At 36.0% G+C, this 18,192-nt stretch overlaps 1 protein-coding gene across 1 annotated transcript; it reads left to right on the top strand.

The window, feature by feature from the left end:
- Window positions 1-1,352: 1,352 nt before the first annotated feature.
- On the top strand, window positions 1,353-17,705 carry LOC127453319 (failed axon connections homolog). Its single transcript, XM_051719647.1, has 6 exons — window positions 1,353-1,780; window positions 4,780-4,915; window positions 5,240-5,436; window positions 10,342-10,559; window positions 11,823-11,939; window positions 14,141-17,705. Exons 1-6 carry the CDS (start codon window positions 1,521-1,523, stop codon window positions 14,437-14,439), a joined length of 1,227 nt encoding a protein of 408 aa, XP_051575607.1. The 5' UTR covers window positions 1,353-1,520; the 3' UTR covers window positions 14,440-17,705.
- Window positions 17,706-18,192: the final 487 nt, after the last annotated feature.

Here is an 18,192-nt window from a genome sequence, read left to right on the forward strand (position 1 = left end):
TAATGTTACTGACTTAAAGGCTCACTTTCACAACATGCACATATAGGCTTGTGGGTTATGCTGTAGACATTTCTAGAACATCAACCTCACAAGGCATTAATTATGATGATTGCCTTGATATACATCAGATGTTGGTGCAATGTAAGTAGAACTCCCTACACCTCAGATAAGTAATTAATTTTGCAATAATATATTTATACATATATATATATATATATATATATACACACACTGATCAGCAACAATATTAAAACCACCTGCCTAATATTGTGTTGGTCCCCCTTGTGCCGCCAAAACAGCACCAACACGCATCTCAGAATTGAGATGATATTCTTCTCACCACAATTGTACAGAGTGGTTATCTGAGTTACTGTAGACTTTGCCAGTTTGAACCTCTCTCATCAACAAGGCATTTCCGTACATAGAACTGCCCTAACTGGATGTTTTTTGTTTTTGGCACCAGTCGGAGTAAATTCTAGAGACTGTTGTGTGTGAAAATCCTAGGAGATCAGCAGATGCAGAAATACTAAAACCAGCCCATCTGGCACCAAAAATCATCCATGCGATTATCTAATCAGCCAGTCGTGTGGCAGCAGTGCATAAAATCATGCAGATACAGGTCAGGAGCTTCAGTTAATGTTCACATCAACCATCAGAATGGGGAAAAAATTTGATCTTAGCGATTTGGACCGTGGCATGATTGTTGGTACTAGATGGGCTGGTTTGAGTATTTCTGTAACTGCTGATCTACTGGGATTTTCACATACAACAGTCTCTAGAATTTACACCGAATGGTGCCAAAAACAAAAAAAAAACATCCAGTGAGGGCAGTTCTGTGTACGGAAATGACTTGTTGATGAGAGAGGTCAACAGAAAATGGCCAGCCTAGTTCGAACTGACAAAGTTTACGGTAACTCAGATAAATGCTCTGTACAATTGTGGTGAGAAGAATATCATCTCATAATGCTATTCTGAGATGCAGGTTGGTGCTGTTTTGGTGGCACAAGGGGGACCTACTCAATATTAGGCAGGTGGTTTAATGTTGTGGCTGATCGGTGTATATATATATATATATATATATATATATATATATATATATATATATATATATATATATCATAAAACAAAGATCTATACGCTACTTTAAGATTAACTAAAATATAAATTAAATGTTTATTTAGAGAAATCTATTTATTACCTATTCAGGCATATTTAAATTATATTATTTTTATATTTCATATCAAATTTGAATTTGGGATGACTTACTTAAAGCCTGCATAGGTTTCATATGCTTAGTATCCATGTTTGACAGAGTGATGCGCTGTGACATCACTCAGCTTCACCAGCGCAAACAAAAGATGGATGCTGATCTGGATGCGGGAGCCAATTCCTGTTAAAATGCCGTTCTTTTGCTTTATTATGATGTCTAAATAACAGACAAACATGTAACAGTTGTGCGTTATTAAATGGATAAATGAAGTGGCGCAGGATTTGTTGGAAGAAGCGGGAGGAGAGAGAGCATGTACTGGGTCGCTGGATTCGCCTCCTCCCGGTCGTTCGTGATTGATCTCGGCCGGAATCAGAGCCCGTCCTTCGGGTTGTGTGGCTCTGATGAGCGGCAGTTATTCTATGGGTACATAGTAGCCGTCCCTCTGCAGGATTTTGGTGGGATCATGTCGGGACTGGTGTCGGATTCTTGGTGGAGGAAGACTCTTTACATCACCGGTGGTGCCCTTCTGGCTGCGGCTGCCTATCTGCTGCACGAACTACTCTCCATCAGGTTAGTGTTATGGCCTGTTGTGTTGATGCAATATCTGAAATGGTTCAGTATCGCTTATAGTACCTGATTATACATGCAGATCTTTTTAATTCTACAACCAACGGGACACACTGTGGCCAGTGCCACAGTTGCAGGAGTTTCTCCGTGTTTTCCATGAGCTCGCGTGCACTGGACCGGATCAAGTCACGTTTTCTAAATCAGATGCACAAACGGTGTTTGAACGCACGTCACCTTTTAAAAACGCCCTGTCATCAATATCAAATGCGGAATTGCACTTGTTTACATTAGCGCTGAACAATCGCATCATAGTCTATTCCTTCTGGATTCATGCGTTACTATCTTAAAATGAATGAAGCGTCATGTTATGCGGCACATGATCGTGAATGCTTGGTTTACGCTGGATTGTGATGCCCTTGAGTTGTATTGTACGGACGACCTTTCTTGGTCCGTAACGTGAGATATGCCGGCCATTAGCCTAAATAATAAAATCAAGGTGACTCGATTGCTATTGGAAGCGTTAAATTAGTTCGATTTTAGTGTTTGTTCCAAGGCTTTCTGTTAATATGACAAACACTGGGGGATGTTCAGCACCACAAATCAGTGGACAGCAGCATCTTGATTGACTGCCTAGATCTTCAGCACTTGCTTGATACAACCCCCCCCCAAGCGTTTTAAGAGAAGAAATCATGATTGCTTCTTACATTTGACTTGGAGCAACTACTAATGATGGCTAAATGTGGATGGATTTATCCTGTTGCACCTCAGAATCTGTGTTAAACTTTTTGATTTGTGTCAATGGATTGCAGCAAATCCAAAGTAATCCATTTTTGCGCAGTTGTAAGTGGTAGTATAGTGATACGAATCATGTTTGTTTTAGAATATGGCTTTTTAGTAGAGCACTGTATATGGTGGCCTTATAGTTTATACAGTTGTATGTGGGAATATGACAGACTAGGTAGTGTTGTTTTGTGAGAAAAGGCTCAAGCTATATTTGCATAGTAGTTGCTCCTTGCCTTCAAGCTGTTTTAAAATAACATCATGCCCATTTCCTCCCACACACATCCTGCTATTTTCCCATAATTATAGTATGATGACTTTTTCCACTGCACTTTAAAAAAAAAAAAAAAATTGTAATTTGTAAATGGCACCAGATTAGGTTTCAGATTAGGGTTCTTTGGCTTGTATCAATAACAGAACAAATTTGTGTTCCTGTGTAACTCACTGGGTTTGATTCCCATGTGTTATGACCAGGGTTGGGAGGGTTACTTTTGAAATGTATTCCACTACAGATTACAGAATACATGTTGTAAAATGTAATTTGTAACGTATTTCGTTAGATTACTCAAGGTCAGTAATGTATTCTAAATAATTTGGATTACTTCTTCAGCACTGGTAGATTTTTTTCACTTGTTTTGACTATAAAAACTCTGCCACTACAGTAAGACAAAATACACATGTTAAAAATACATTCTCTGACAAACCTAAATATCTTATGCAATGTTGTTTCTAAAACAAGATAAATCAAATCGATCTGGTTTTAAGGATTTTTTAGATATTTTTACAGGAAAACAATACAAAAATTGTTATTAAGAATATGATTTTTGCCCTTATATCAAAGATCATACTAGAAAAAAAGAAATTATGATCTAACGTGAATTTTCTTGATAAGAAAATATGAGCGTGCCTGGTAACGTGTGCATGTAAAATGGCTAGAAATAGCATTTTAGCTTAATGTAAAGCTGACAATTTGCACAAGGTTTATTTCTGTTTCTTCTGCTCCAAACTTACTTCAAATTTACTTCTCTGTCTGCTCGTATGAATGTAACACATCATAAGAAAGTGTTTCACTGCTGTTCAAATGCACTTTGGATCACATCATTTATATGTATAAATGTTTTCCATCTGAAAGGACTAAATATTAAATGAAACAAATGACAATAAAATTCAAAGTAATCTCTTCAGTAATCACAATACTTTTTGAATGTAACTGTATTCTAAATACCAATGATTTAAATTGTAACTGTAGTGGAATACAGTTATTTATATTTTGTATTTTATATACATAATCCAGTTACATGTATTCCGTTACTCCCCAACCCTGGTTATGACCTCGGTCTAGGGTCGAGGTGTAATATAAATGATGCACATCAATAGATTGAATGTTCAAATGATCTTTTTAAATTATTTTTTCTTATCACCACTTTACAACTGGAAGCAAAAGACTTCAGAGATGGGTAATAGCCGATATAAAAAATGAAACTCCCGCTCTAACTGATTTGCCAAGAACAAAAATAACCAAACAAACTAAACCAAACACAAAATACAAATAACATTCCCTATCTACCAATAAACAGGAGAAAATAGTATAATAATTAAATAAAAATGGCTCCCTGTCCCCTACAGTTTCTGTGGTGTTTACTCTATTTACCGTATTTACAGGAATGCATATACCAAACTTTGACAGGAAGAGAAAAGAGCAAAACAAGAGCAACACAAAGGAGAAAAATCACTTCACTAATTAGTGACGCTTATGCTGATGATATGCATACTTTGTATGTAGATTAAGTCACTTTGGATAAAAGTGTCTGCCAAATGAATAAATGTTAACATTTAAGTTTTATGAAGAAGTCTTTTGTAAAAGTGCAAGTGTAAACAACCTTAACCCCCAACACAAACCATTGTAGCAAAAAGAAAAAAGGGGTTCTTTACTTACATATGATTCTAACTTTAACCATGAATGCAATAAAGAATCTTTAAGAAATGTATTTTGTAAGTGAGTGTGTAGCTCACTTACATTTTGCCCAAATGTATACTTTTCTGACCATTTTGGAACTTTGTTGCACTTCTCAATGTTACTGTTTCCTTAAGATGAATATGGTAGCATTCCCCATTTGTAGTTGATACAGATGTGTTTATATTTTCCATAATGAATCCTCAAATATATTATCTAATTAATGTACATATGTATTTTACAGTTTATGGCTAATCTCTTTTTACAGGAAGGAGCAACAGTTGGATTCTAAAGATGCCATCATCCTTCACCAGTTCTCCAGGCCAAAGAATAGGGTGCCAAGTCTGTCACCTTTCTGCCTAAAAATGGAGACCTATCTGCGCATGATTGATCTGCCCTATCAAGTATGCATATGTTTAAAGGAGCATTTTGGATTTTGTAGTCCTTCGATCAGTGGTTACATGCACATATTGGAAGTCGCACCATCTGCTATTCAAATGTCAAAAGCACTTAGAATGTCAAGTAGGATTATCCATTTATTGAATAAATTGAATTTTCCAATTATTAAAATGTATTCAAATGTAAAATAATTAGTAATTAGTAAAATAATTAGTTTTGTAAAAAAGTATATACATATTGAAAATATATAAAATGTCAATTGTATTTATGATTTACATCCTTTTACCCTCAGTATATATTCTCTCCTGCATTTGTTTCTTTCTCTGCAGAACTACTTTGATGGAAGCCTCTCTGCTCAGGGCAAGATGCCTTGGATTGAGTATAACTATGAGCAGGTGTGTGGAACTGAGTTTATTATTGACTTCCTAGAGGAGAAACTTGGTATGAGCCTAAACAAGAGTCTGAGTGCTCAGGAGCAGGCGGTAGCACGGGCCATCACCACAATGGTTGAAGAACATTTGTACTGGTGAGTCATGTGCTATAGTTTTCAGAATGAGTCATACTTCTGCTGCTGAGCCAGATGGTTAAATATGCTACAACTGTTTACAGACTGAGTACTGAACAGGTCTTTTTAATAGGTTTAAAGCTGAAGTGTGTTATTTATTTGCTGTTAAAATATGGTCTACAATATGCTTAAACAACTATAAGGAAGCCATTTGATTTCCCCTAATAGTGTAAACAATGTGGATCTGCAGTGCTGTCAAGAGCATTGCTCTGTTTGTTTGTGTCTGGCCAACCCAACTTAGCAACACTGATGCAACCAATGGTATGAGTCTGGGCCAGGACAATTAGTTTGAATTTGGAAGATAAGGGGAATGTTTTTGAAAAGCCTGTTTGAAAGTGATCTGCTATTCGGTTTGGTGACATTAGTAGCACAGAAAATATGCACTTTAGCTTTAATGAAAAGTTTTGTTTAAATTTTAATTCAAGAAAGGGATTGAATTTACAACCCCAGTTCCGAAAAGTTTGCGACAGTATGGAAAAAACAAAAAGGAGTGGTTTGTAAATTCTGTTCACCCAGTGCTGTATTAAAAGCACTACAACAACACATTATTTGCTGTTTTACCTTGGGAATGTAATTGTTTTTTTTTTTTTCAAATCAGATGATTGCAACTCATTCCAAAAAGTTTGGACAGTCGAGTGTTTACCACTGTGTAACCTCAACAATTCTTCTAATAACACTTTTTAAGCGTTTGGGCACTGAAGACACAAGTTTAAATTTAGGAAACAGATTTCTCCCCCATTCATCTAATATGCAGATCTTAAGCTGTGCAAATGTACAGGGCCTTTCTTTGCCATATTGTGTGTTTCATAATGCACCACACATTCTTATCTGTAGACAGGTCAGGACTGCAGGCAAGCAGGACTCGCACTCTCTGCTTACGTAGCCATGAACTTGTAATGTTTTTGGGCAGTTTTAGGTTTGTCGTTGTAAAGCTGTACAAAAAATGTCCTAAAAGTAAGAAAAGAGCCAATGTTTATTTAGGTTGATGAATATTGCTCTTGATTTTTTATCTCCTTAAATATTGGTTAAATATAATGTTTGTTTGTTTTTATTCTATAGTAAAGATTAATTTAATGCCTAATGTGTTATGTCTAGACTTGGTTGTTCCTGGTCAATGCATTTTGATGGGAAGTACAAAGCTGCCATACAATTAATGGTTCTTCCAAGACCTCAATTTGTTAACAATCTTCATCATTGCTATAATACCTAATCAAAGCGGAGGCCTCCCTTAATGAGATATATTTCAAATGTTTTATGCTAAATCATTCTTGAAGATTTCAATTGCCCCTGAAAATGGTCCAGACAGTCCCATTCCATTTGCATAATGAAACTGATGAAAGATTGTACTTGTCCATCCATAGTAGTAAAACAATGCAATAAAAATATGCATAATAAGCTTTCAGCTGACAAGAATCGAATGCAACAGATTTATAAAACTGACAGTGTACACGCTGAAACATTAGCTTCATCACTGTATATCTTAGTGTAAGCAGCGTACTGTAGAAAAAAAGGAGGAACATCAAGAAAGAGATAGTATAGCCACTCTCTTTTCTTACAACCTAATCTCCTCATCTTCACTCCTTTCATGTTATCTTTCTTCATCTGATTTTTGTTGTCTCTTTCTTTTCAGCACATTCTGTCCTTATGTTGCATATCACTTTTCAGTGTACTATACATAGGCTTCCATATGCCTATTGACTGAATAATTAATGGGTTTACAAAGCTGTGGTGAGACCCTCCAGGTTTGTATCTACCAGAGTAGTGCTGTGTATGTCAGCTGGAAAGCTTGCTGAGCAGGAACATTTATTGACCTATAAATAAAGAGTGATGGGTGTCATGCTGGGACACAGACAGGAAATCTGGATTATATTACTGGCATGCCTTGATCAGTAAATGGTTCTCTTAACCCACTTGACCCATTAAAAAACAGATTAAGACACACAGATGCTGGCTGATATGTAAATATAATGCAGTATTGTTGCACTGAAGTCATGATGATGTAATGTTAAAATTAAGTTTTCAAATGTTGGTAAATGCAACATTTCATTGTCATACTGAATAATATTTTTTTATAGTGTCATAGTGCTTGAAATATCTGAGGATAGTACTATCTTTGAATGAGTTCATAATAATGCAGCTCTTAAAAGATATCGAAAACGTATAACATACCATGCTTTGATGTAGAGAAAGGAGCACTGCTAAACCTGTTAAAGCTGGTTCTTCATGTCAGTGATAAGTGGTATGCTCATAGCCATAAAGTGACAGTGTGAACCCATAGACCAGCCCTTGAAGCCAGTTAGGTTAAACACTTTTTATTAACACATGTCTAGTGAGCAAAGAAGTTAATTAGAATGCAGCCATAATTAATTTGATTCAGATCATCACAGAGCAGATAATTAATTTAAAGTTTAATCTCAAAGGTCATACTGAGTTTGTTTTCTATTTGATACTAAAGCTGCATTCAGCTACCAGCTCATTTATAATAACCTTTGAATTATAATAAGCACAGATTATGATGAATCACTTGATGATTTGGCTTCTTTTGGAACTATTTTCATTGGCAGAGAAAAGACTACCTAACCAACTGGGCAAATATTTCAAAAGTTAAAAAATGTACTTCTTGTTCATGCAACTGTTTTATAACAGTGAGATCACACTAGCAATCATGTAGTTGTACTGAACATGAGCTCATCTGTGATTACCTGTGGTACTGTATTAATGGTTCAATGCTAATGTGATATTGCTTAATTATAATGCACTTACTATGTCATATTACACTCTATAATGCTCGTTTCCCAATACGATTGATTTTAAGTGGTTAAGAGCATTTTCTACGAGTGATTTTGAGAACGTTCCTTTTTTACATGCGTTTCCCAAAGCTGCACTTAACAGGAATGCGCGAGGACGCGCTTTAAGTGCTACATAAGAGAGTCGCTGTCCGTATATGTGAAGTGCTAATGTGACAGTGTAGTGCCGCATGTCATTGTAACTTCATTATATTTGTGCATAACTTTCTAAATTCTCATAATCAACCTCACTGGGAAATGTTTACATTTTATTTTCTTAAATAATCATTCTAATTCACTACAAAATTAAATGAAGCTTTGTGATCATTTTGAGCAGTCACTGCTTCGTTCATCAGATATGCATTTTAATGTTTCATTTTCATAGATTCTCTGGGTCGAGGTGCAATTGCTTCCATGGTCAGTGAAAACAAATATTAATGGGCTGCGGTTAGTCACTGAGGTCCTGTGAATTATCCTGCCAATGATCAAGCACATGTTGAATATAACACGGAGTGCAAAGTAGAACGCTGGAGCCTGCGTTTTAGGAACATTCACTAACCAAGTGGCGGTCTGATCTTTGCTCTCAAAGTGGTAACGGTCAATGTTGCACAACATTGTGGCATGGATGAGAGGAGATGAGAATGACGACCAAAGACGTGCATAAAAGCTTACGACCGGTTTGTTGTTACCTTTGTTGTTACCAACTTCTTGGCCATCCAAAGTGTAGTTTTTATACTAGTTCGTTTTTCTATTAGTTCATATCTCTATTTTAGACATTCATTTATTATTATTTTTAATTGCTGATAAAGAAAAAAAATTAAAAGTAACTGAGATTAAAATCTCATTGTATGCTGCATAAAGTGTAATCATCACAATTGGGGTCATGACAATATATACTGAGGTTTACTTATGAGATTAGTAAAGTGTTTTGCACACAAAACTCTATTATAAAATATATTTGTAAAACATTATCATTTTCCACCCTCATTTTGACCCTTTGTAAAAAATAAATAATAATAAAAAAGCTCTGTTTTGGTGCTGATTCTCCTCTAAGACAGTAAACGCCCACTGTTCTGATTGGTTCTCTGCTCTTGACTGACCTGCTCTCTCCTTGCCATCTCACTGCTTACCGCTATTGAGCGGGACTACTGAAGTGATGAGGTAAAGCAGGCGTTCACGTGTTGTTGTGGAGGCGGTCAGATGCAATTGTCTAGCACAGTGTGACGTCACAATATGGAGGAAGTAAAGAATGAGTCGTTTTGGCAGCTTGGTTTCAGCAAATGCTCTTTTTGCAGTGAGGAGGAAGTTTTGAGTTCTGAAACTTATAGTAAGTGTTTATAGTACAATGACCTTTTATATGTCAAAATGTTGATTTCTCATGTCATGACCCCTTAAACTGTATTCAGTTGTATGTCAAGTAAGAAGAATGAAAGGTGGTTTCTTCGAGCTACTTAGGCTTACGATGCTTTTGGGAAACAAGGCCCTGTTTTGTAGTGAGATGCACTGTATACAATTTTCAAATACAAACATTTTCAGTGAAATGCAGAACATTTTATTTGACATTTGTGTGTAAAAATACTGTGAAAGTGTTTATTTTTCTGCTCTACCTTTTTAACTATATTAGTGGGAAAAATGACCACTGTCATGTCTAGTTGTCTACAGATATTGTGTGTTGTAGCTATTAAAATGTATGTTTTTCTCTCCACTACCTTAACATCTTATGGAGTTTTTTTCCCTTGCCACATTCACCTTTTGGCTTGCTCACTGGGGGCTTAAAGAAATTAAGACAAGATTTTCTGCAAAGATGCTTTGAAACTATATGAACTGAAAAAAGTTAAAAGTGCTATACAAATAAAAATTACTTGACTGCAGGTGGAGGCAGTTTATGTCATTGGGCAAATTCGAGGAGAGTGTGTTCACAAAGATGCTTTTTGTTTTGTCTTTGTATCTTAATTATTTGTGTTTAGAACTGGTCAGATTTAGGTACTCGTAAGTAAAGGCTTCCTTTAATTGACTCATTCTCTCTCTCTCTCTCTCTCTCTCTTTCTCTCTCTCTCTCTCTCTCCTCATGTTCTCACAGGACTATTGCATATTGTCAGTGGGTGGATAATGTTCATGAGACTCAGAGCATGCTGGATCTTCCTGGACCCCTCAGTGACGTGCTCAAATGGATTCTGTGTCAGCTGACTGGTGGAATTGTAAAGAGAGAGATGTACTGTCATGGCATTGGCTGTTACACTAAAGAAGAGGTTTACAGTCTCATGGAGAAAGACATGCGTACATTGGCCACACTGCTAGGTGAGAATGAAGAGGGACAGTAGTATAATAGTTTATATTATCTAAATAATTAATGTTGTGAGAACTTAAAGCTTGGATAGTTAAAGTCTGCTTCCTATCGCAGTGATTCCCAACCAGAGGTATGTGTACCTCAGGGGGTACTTAATAAGAATTACATTTTGCTTTGTTAAATCTATAAAAGAGAAATTGCAAAAAATTTAAATATTGTGGCTGTTAAATTGTTAAACTAATTAATCAAAGTTATCACATGATCTTTTTGTAGTAAACTCCTAAACACATTTACTTCTTTTTTTAAGGAAATCCAGTATAATATGAGCTTAAAAGAACACATTTTATGTTTGGTGTTTAGGACGGTACTTGAACCTTATCAATGGGAATATAAAGGTGCTAAGACAAAAACAGTTGGGAAACACCGGCTTAACGTTCAGGTTTTTGCTGTCTAAATTAAAATTTCCATGTTGAACTGCCAAGAAACATGAAATTTGTGTGTTTCAAAAAGAGAATGTTGCTGGCACGTACTGTAGTATGTACTTTGCAGTGTTACTTTGCATTTTGTTTTCATCTTGGTTTGGAAGACTCAGCAATTATTGTTGCGGAAGGCAAGAATGTTGTTTCAGCCACTTATTACTGGTCTAAATTTGAGGTATTACTCTAAACTAAGGTTTTTTTTTAAGTGCACAATAAATTAACAGTAGAAATACTTTTCTGAAATAATGTGGTCAGTATGGGGAAATATTTTCCCTCAAGGCCTCTGCATGAATGCAGTACACATTTTACTTCCAAATTGTCACAGTTAAGATCAAACAAGCTGTTTTAAGCCAAACATAATCTCAAATATAATAAATAAAATAACATAAATAAAACTATAATCGGCATGTTCTTCTGTGGCCAAATGCCTTAATGTGATTTAATATGAATGTGACTTAAAAAGGGGCAGTATTTTTTGAAAGGTGATCATGTTACTTGTTATTCTTTGGATCATGGTATTAATTTCTCCCTAATGAGGGTAGCAGACAAAACGTGTGAAAGCGTTTAATTTGTTCACTGAGCAAGCCAGTGCAACATATGCTCTGATCCATGCTGTGAACTTCAGTTTTTCATTTATCCATCTGTTATTAGAATAGACTGCAGGCTATAAATGTTTTTCTTGTTGTAGCAGTTTAAGGGAATGTGTCCCTTAAAAAAAAAAAAAGAAAAAAAAAATATGTTTATTATTTGTCCTTTCTTATTGCTGGGGGTTAATTTTACTTTCTTGATTGTCAGGGGATAAGAAGTACATCATGGGTCCCAAGCTGTCCAGTGTAGATGCCACAGTGTTCGGTCACCTTGCACAAGCCATGTGGACACTGCCTGGCACACGGCCTGAGCAGCTCATTAAAGGTGAGCAAGACCTGACAACTGCAATTTATCATTCTTAATAGAAACATAACGCTCTGCATCGGTCACAGACATTATTGTCTCGGTGATTAAAAATTACGTGGAAATAATTGGAAATCAAAAGGGAGATTCATGCATGTCCACATTTTGATGATATTGTAATGAATAGTTCACCCAAAATTGAACATTCTGTCATCATTTACTCACCCTCATGCCATCTGTGGAACACAAAAAGGAAATGTAAGGCAGAATATTCACGTTGATCTTTTCTACACAATGAAAGTGAATGACGATAGGGGCTGTCAAAACAGTACCATAAAAGTGGTCAGTGCGAAAAATGTTCTATATTTAAAGTCATTTGAAGCCATAAAATAGCTTTAATTGAGGAACAGACTGAAATTTAAGTCATTATTTTCTAAAAATCTTCCCGCGCTCCCGTAGTTCTTAAATCTCATTCGCATTCATGTACTTTCAAATATGGTGCATGAAGGTGTGACGTGCCAGGTTTAACGTCAATGACATCAAATGGCATTGGTTTATACATGTCTCATTACTAAATGTGATGGGCCAGATTGAAAATGTGGAAGTGAGAACTATGGCAGATTTCAGTCTGTTCGTCACACCCAGCTGTCGTATGGCTTCAGATGACTTATAATAAAGAGTACAAAGCATTTTGACTACTTTTATGCTGCTCTTATCATACTTTACCACACCTGTCCCCATTCTTTTTTATTATATGAAAAAGAACAGCGTAAACATTATGCCTAACATCACCTTTTGTGTTCTGTGGGTGAAAGAAAGTCATACACTTTTGGAATGACAAGAGGGAAAGTAAAAGAGGACAGAATTTTCATTTTTGGCTGAATTATTCCTTTAAAATTCTGTTGTTATGCATGGCAGTTTGTCAAATGTTTTTATTTAATTTATGCACTATTCATGGCATTAGAGACATTTATGTGCTGTTTGCTTATTAAAATCACCTGCCTAATATTGTGTAGGTCCCCCTTGTGCCACCAAAACAACGCCAACCCGCATCTCAGAATAGTATTCTGAGATGCTATTCTTCTCACCACAGTTGTACAGAGTGGTTATCTGAGTTACAGTAGACTTTGTCAGTTCGAACCTCTCTCATCAACAAGGCATTTCTATACACAGAACTGCCGCTCACTGGTTGTTTTTGTTTTTGGCACCATTCAGAGTAAATTCTAGAGACAGTTGTGTGTGAAAATCCCAGGAGATCAGCAGTTACAGAAATACACAAACCAGCCCATCTGGCACCAACAAACATCCATGCGATTATCTAATCAGCCAATCATGTGGCAGCAGTGCATAAAATCATGTGGATACGGGTCAGGAGCTTCAGTTAATGTTCACATGGGGAAAAAATTTGATCTCAGTGATTTGGACCGTGGCATGATTGTAGGTGCCAGATGGGCTGGTTTGAGTATTTCTGTAACTGCTAAGTTCCTGGGATTTTCACACATAACAGTCTCTAGAATTTACTCCGAATGGTGCCAAAAACAAAAAACATCCAGTGAGCGGCAGTTCTGCGGATGGAAACACCTTGTTGATGAGAGAGGTCAACAGAGAATGGCCAGACTGGTTCGAACTGACAAAGTCTACTGTAACTCAGATAAATGCTCTGTACAATTGTGGTGAGAAGAATAGCATCTCAGAATGCTATTCTGAGATGCAGGTTGGCGTTGTTTTGGCGGCACGAGGGGGACCTATGCAATATTAGGCAGGTGATTTTAATGTTGTGGCTGAATGGTGTATGTTATGATTTAGTCATATGAGCAAACAATGTTAAACCATGTCACAAACATGGAAATATGCTATTATTTACGATTTGAAATTACATTTTTCCATTTACTCTGAGCTAAGACACATTTGAACAATAATCAGCCATTCAGTTAGCAAGATTTGACAGGTTTAAAGACATAAGGGATAGTTAATCCAGAAGTGAAAATCGTGTTGCCATTTACTCACCCTCATGTTGTTCAAAACATATGTTACTCTCTTTCTTCTGTTTAGAACAAAAATTAGATGTTAAGCAGAATGTTAGCCTCAGTCACCATTCACTGTTACGGGTTTGGAACGACATGAGGGTGGGTAAATGATAACTTATTATAATGATAATAATGAGACAAGAAAGCTGCATAATAAACGTTCTTGTCATATCTGTCTCTGACATCTGTCCTCAGGAGAACTGATTAACCTGGCTATGTACTGTGAGCGCATAAGGAGGAAATTCTGGCCCGAATGGTTTGTAGACTTAGAGGACTTATGTTATGACACTGACAATGACACCTCCAGTGGAACGGCCAACTGCCTGATGGACCTTGGTCTCTTCTCCAGGACAGACACTTTAGAGGAGAGTGATCTAAGCTCCCTGTCACACAGTAACACACATTTGCAAGACACAGACCATTCTGGACGCTCACTTTCCAACTCTGACATTGAAGTAGACGGCTCAGATATGGAGCAGCAGGTAAAGGATTAAATCATATAACCTCTGCATTTAGTCAGGGGTGGTTGCTTAATTTAAAGGGATGCCCCTGTGTTTCCATCAACTAGAAAGTTTGGTGTAACATCTGGTGTAAAAGAACACTATGGCAAATGTGGTGGCTCCCAGTTCTTCAAAACTGAAATTTACATTTCTTGCCTGAATGAACAGTGTATGTATATGTATGAGACAGTAGTTTCAATATGACATCGGTTGTGGATATGTATTCAAGATTTACATCACAGAAGTTGGATGCTCACTTTTGCTCCCTGTGTGAGACATGTGTAAAAGATCATCTGTTCTCAGTTGTGGAATGGTTGCAGTATATGAGTCACCATTGGAAGCCTATTATACATCAGTTCTCTCAAATTACAAGTTTTTGTTGTGTCAAAGTTTAAGTTTGGCTTTTAGTTTTAGAATTCATTTTAAAAGAAAACAAACTTTTCTGTCATTCAGACAACCCAGCAGTTCAGGGTAAAACCACAAGAGGTCTACATTGTTGTAACCCTATGTGTTTCCGCAATAATGTGCATGGTTAACTGAACTGATACAGCAAAAATAATTAACATTCAAAACAGTAACCTAAAATGCAAACAAATATAGTGGGGTTATAAAGTCTGATTCCACATGTGGAAATGCTTCTATTCTTCATTAGAAATTTTAGTATGACAATTTGAATGAGAAGTTGAATTGAAATATTATCAATCATTTCTTACCATTTGGTATGCCTCCCAGACTCTACAAGTTTGTGCAAAACCTGATGATCCGTGTTATACCAGCATGATTTGTAAATGTTCCAAACTGTCTCTTCTTGAGTGTTTCAATGGAAGCAATGAAATCTGAACTTTTGCACATTTTTGCACAAAGAAGTTAAGGACAATGTAACAAATTAGCTTATTTCATAGTTACCTAGAAATAGTGCAGATTCTTAAATATTTCTCAAAAAGTTTACTTCATAATGTTTATATGTTTTAAATTGTAAAACTTCTAATTAGATTTTGAAATTCAGATATTCATTGTGGTTTCAGACTTTTGATCCCCACTGTATATATTAAAATATTAGCTTGTATGATTCCAGGATGTATGTGTGAGGATGACAGTTAGACTTTTTGTGATAGTACTAAAGCTGTATGAATTTCTTTCTCCTGTTTAACCCTGAGAATTCCTATTTCCAGATCAGCTGAACAACACTTTCATGCTGTTATAAATAGATGAGAAATGAGAGGATTGATAAAGGGATTATGAAGTATTTAATCCCCTTTCTCACTCACCTGTCAAACAGAAATAACACAGAAGTCCAAATTTCATGCATATTTAGCCTGAGTAATAAAACAGAACAGAGTATTTTTATATATTTTTAATGGCCACACTTTATATTTGGTGTCTATAACTATTATCTAGTAACATTAAAATACATACAATACAACATATTTACTGTGTAACTAAATGCTGTTCTGCAAAATTCTCACAAGATTTACATTTGCTGCTACTGAGTTTGAGGTATGGGGTATGTTTAGGAGTAGGGGTAGGGTTAGGGTTTAGAGTTAGGTTTTAGGGTAAGGGTTGGGTAAGGTTTAGGGTTAACAGTATAGCTACAAATGTAATTAAATGCAGGTACTTTAAATGTAAGTACAATGCAACAACACATATGCACATAATAAGTATATTGTATCAAATGCTTAAGTAGTTAAAGACACCTATTATAATGTGGGACCTTTTATTTGCTAGGGCCCCAGTGTATATCATTAGCTTCAACTGAGTCTTGATCAGACTGAATGGTGCTTAATGCCTGTGTGCCTGACTTCTATCATTTCCACTATCCTCTCCTTGTGTCTCTTCCATCAAGCAATGTTTGTTCTGTTATACACACCTGTGTAATAGTTATGCTACCACCAGAGGGCACTGTGACCACTTATTCATACATTGGGTGGGTCCTATACAGCCAGTTAGTTGTATTGCCCTTGCGGGCATCCCTGATAACTTATGCCTTAAAACAACATTTATAAATATCAGTAATTTCAGCACTGTAAGAACAACGGTGAACCTCTAGTAAACACTCAGAAGTCATCGACTTTGTTAAGGAAGAGTTAGGGTTGTCAAAATGTTTCCTCTTCATGTGTGTGTGATTGGTTTACCAAAGTGTGGCACGTGCATACTTTTGCAGATTTGCCTTAGTTGAGGGAAGGTTCATGTGATCTATAGTCACATGCTGAATTTCCCCTCTTTTTGTTGAATTTACTTGAAACCCAAGCCAGTACAAAGTGAAATTATTTCTATCCCTTAGGTAGTTTTATCTTTTATTCTGTTGTTTACTTTCGATATTGTTTGCACACTTTAAATTATTGAAAGACTGTGGACAATGTAAAAATACAGATAGAATCATGTGAACTTATGCGACAAAAAATGGCACTGAAAACAGGGTCCATACAATCAGTGAGGTGTGTCATACTGTATGTGTGTGTATGATGGTTGCCTGTTATAGGCACATTATTTACCTGCATGTGCATTTATGTGTGTGTGTGTGTGTGTGTGTGTGTGTGTGTGTGTCTAGACATGTGCTCTGGTGTACCAAAGTGCACCAGCGGAAATCCTCTATCCTCAATCCTCTAATGTTTATAGATCCTTTCATTCTCTCTATATATAGATCTATAATTTAATTCTTCTATACCATGTCAGTTTAAAGGAATAAATCCAATCTCATATGGATCTTGTGTAAATATTACTTAACTTGCAAATTTTGTTTACAAAGTTTCACAGTGTAAAATATATCCAGGTCTTTCAGTGACTTAAAACTCATGCCTATGAATTTAAGAAATAAACACGCACCTAAAATTGCCTTTTTGATCCATGATAATAGTTCACAAAAACTCACATTCAGAACCATGCAACACAAAATACAGTACATCAACAGATTCTCAGAATTATTTTATACCCTGTGATATATGTTTGTTTATAAAATTTCATTCTGGAAATGTTTCTGTGTGTTGAGAACATAGCTGGATTATGTTCTTATCCTTAACTGAGAAGAGATGTCGAAGGTAGTTTTGTTATCTGTTATTAGAGCTTGAAGCCAGATTACAGAATTCATTTCCTGTCTGTGGAAATAAATTATAGTTATAAATATAGATTCTATCTAATCTAAATCAGCTATAAAATATTGTGCATAACTGAGACCCTCCCATGAGTGTTAATTAGTTATCCTAAACTTGACTGGTTGTTTGACAATGATTGCTCCAAAACTTAAATTAAAAAAGCTATGACAATTTCAATGACTGTGTGTATGATCCTGTTTTTGAATGAAGAAAGCAACTCACTGAATTTAAATCACAACATGTTATCCTTTTTTTTTTTTTTTTTACATTTCTTAAAAGTTAGTAGTTGGTAGCTATGCACCTACATTTTGTCATTTACTCACCCTTATGTCGTTCCAAACACATATCACACAGATTTATTACATGGAACACAGGAGATATTTAGCAGAATGTCCAGGCTGCTTTTTTCCATATAATGAAGGTACAAGAAGTAAGTAGTTGATACAACCTGTGTGCTATATTACAAGTTCTCTGAAGCAGTTTGAACTTTGTGTGAGGAACACACCAATATTCCAGTTATATTAAAGTATTCTGAATCTATATTTAAGTCTTTAGCTGAAAATCACGAGGGGTAGTAAACAGTGTTGGGTGTAATCTGATACACTCTAATCTGGGGAAATAAAGACATTATTTTGCATTCATTTAATCGGGGAAAAAA

Source organism: Myxocyprinus asiaticus, chromosome 15 (assembly GCF_019703515.2).
Source record: "Myxocyprinus asiaticus isolate MX2 ecotype Aquarium Trade chromosome 15, UBuf_Myxa_2, whole genome shotgun sequence".
NCBI classification, from domain to species: Eukaryota; Metazoa; Chordata; class Actinopteri; order Cypriniformes; family Catostomidae; genus Myxocyprinus; species Myxocyprinus asiaticus.

Coding starts and splice junctions, on each gene's coding strand:
- LOC127453319 (XM_051719647.1), top strand. CDS start 1,521: ATGTACTGGGTCGCTGGATTCGCCTCCTCCCGGTCGTTCGTGATTGAT. Junction 1,781..4,779: donor CACGAACTACTCTCCATCAG/GTTAGTGTTATG, acceptor CTCTTTTTACAG/GAAGGAGCAACAGTTGGATT. Junction 5,437..10,341: donor GTTGAAGAACATTTGTACTG/GTGAGTCATGTG, acceptor ATGTTCTCACAG/GACTATTGCATATTGTCAGT.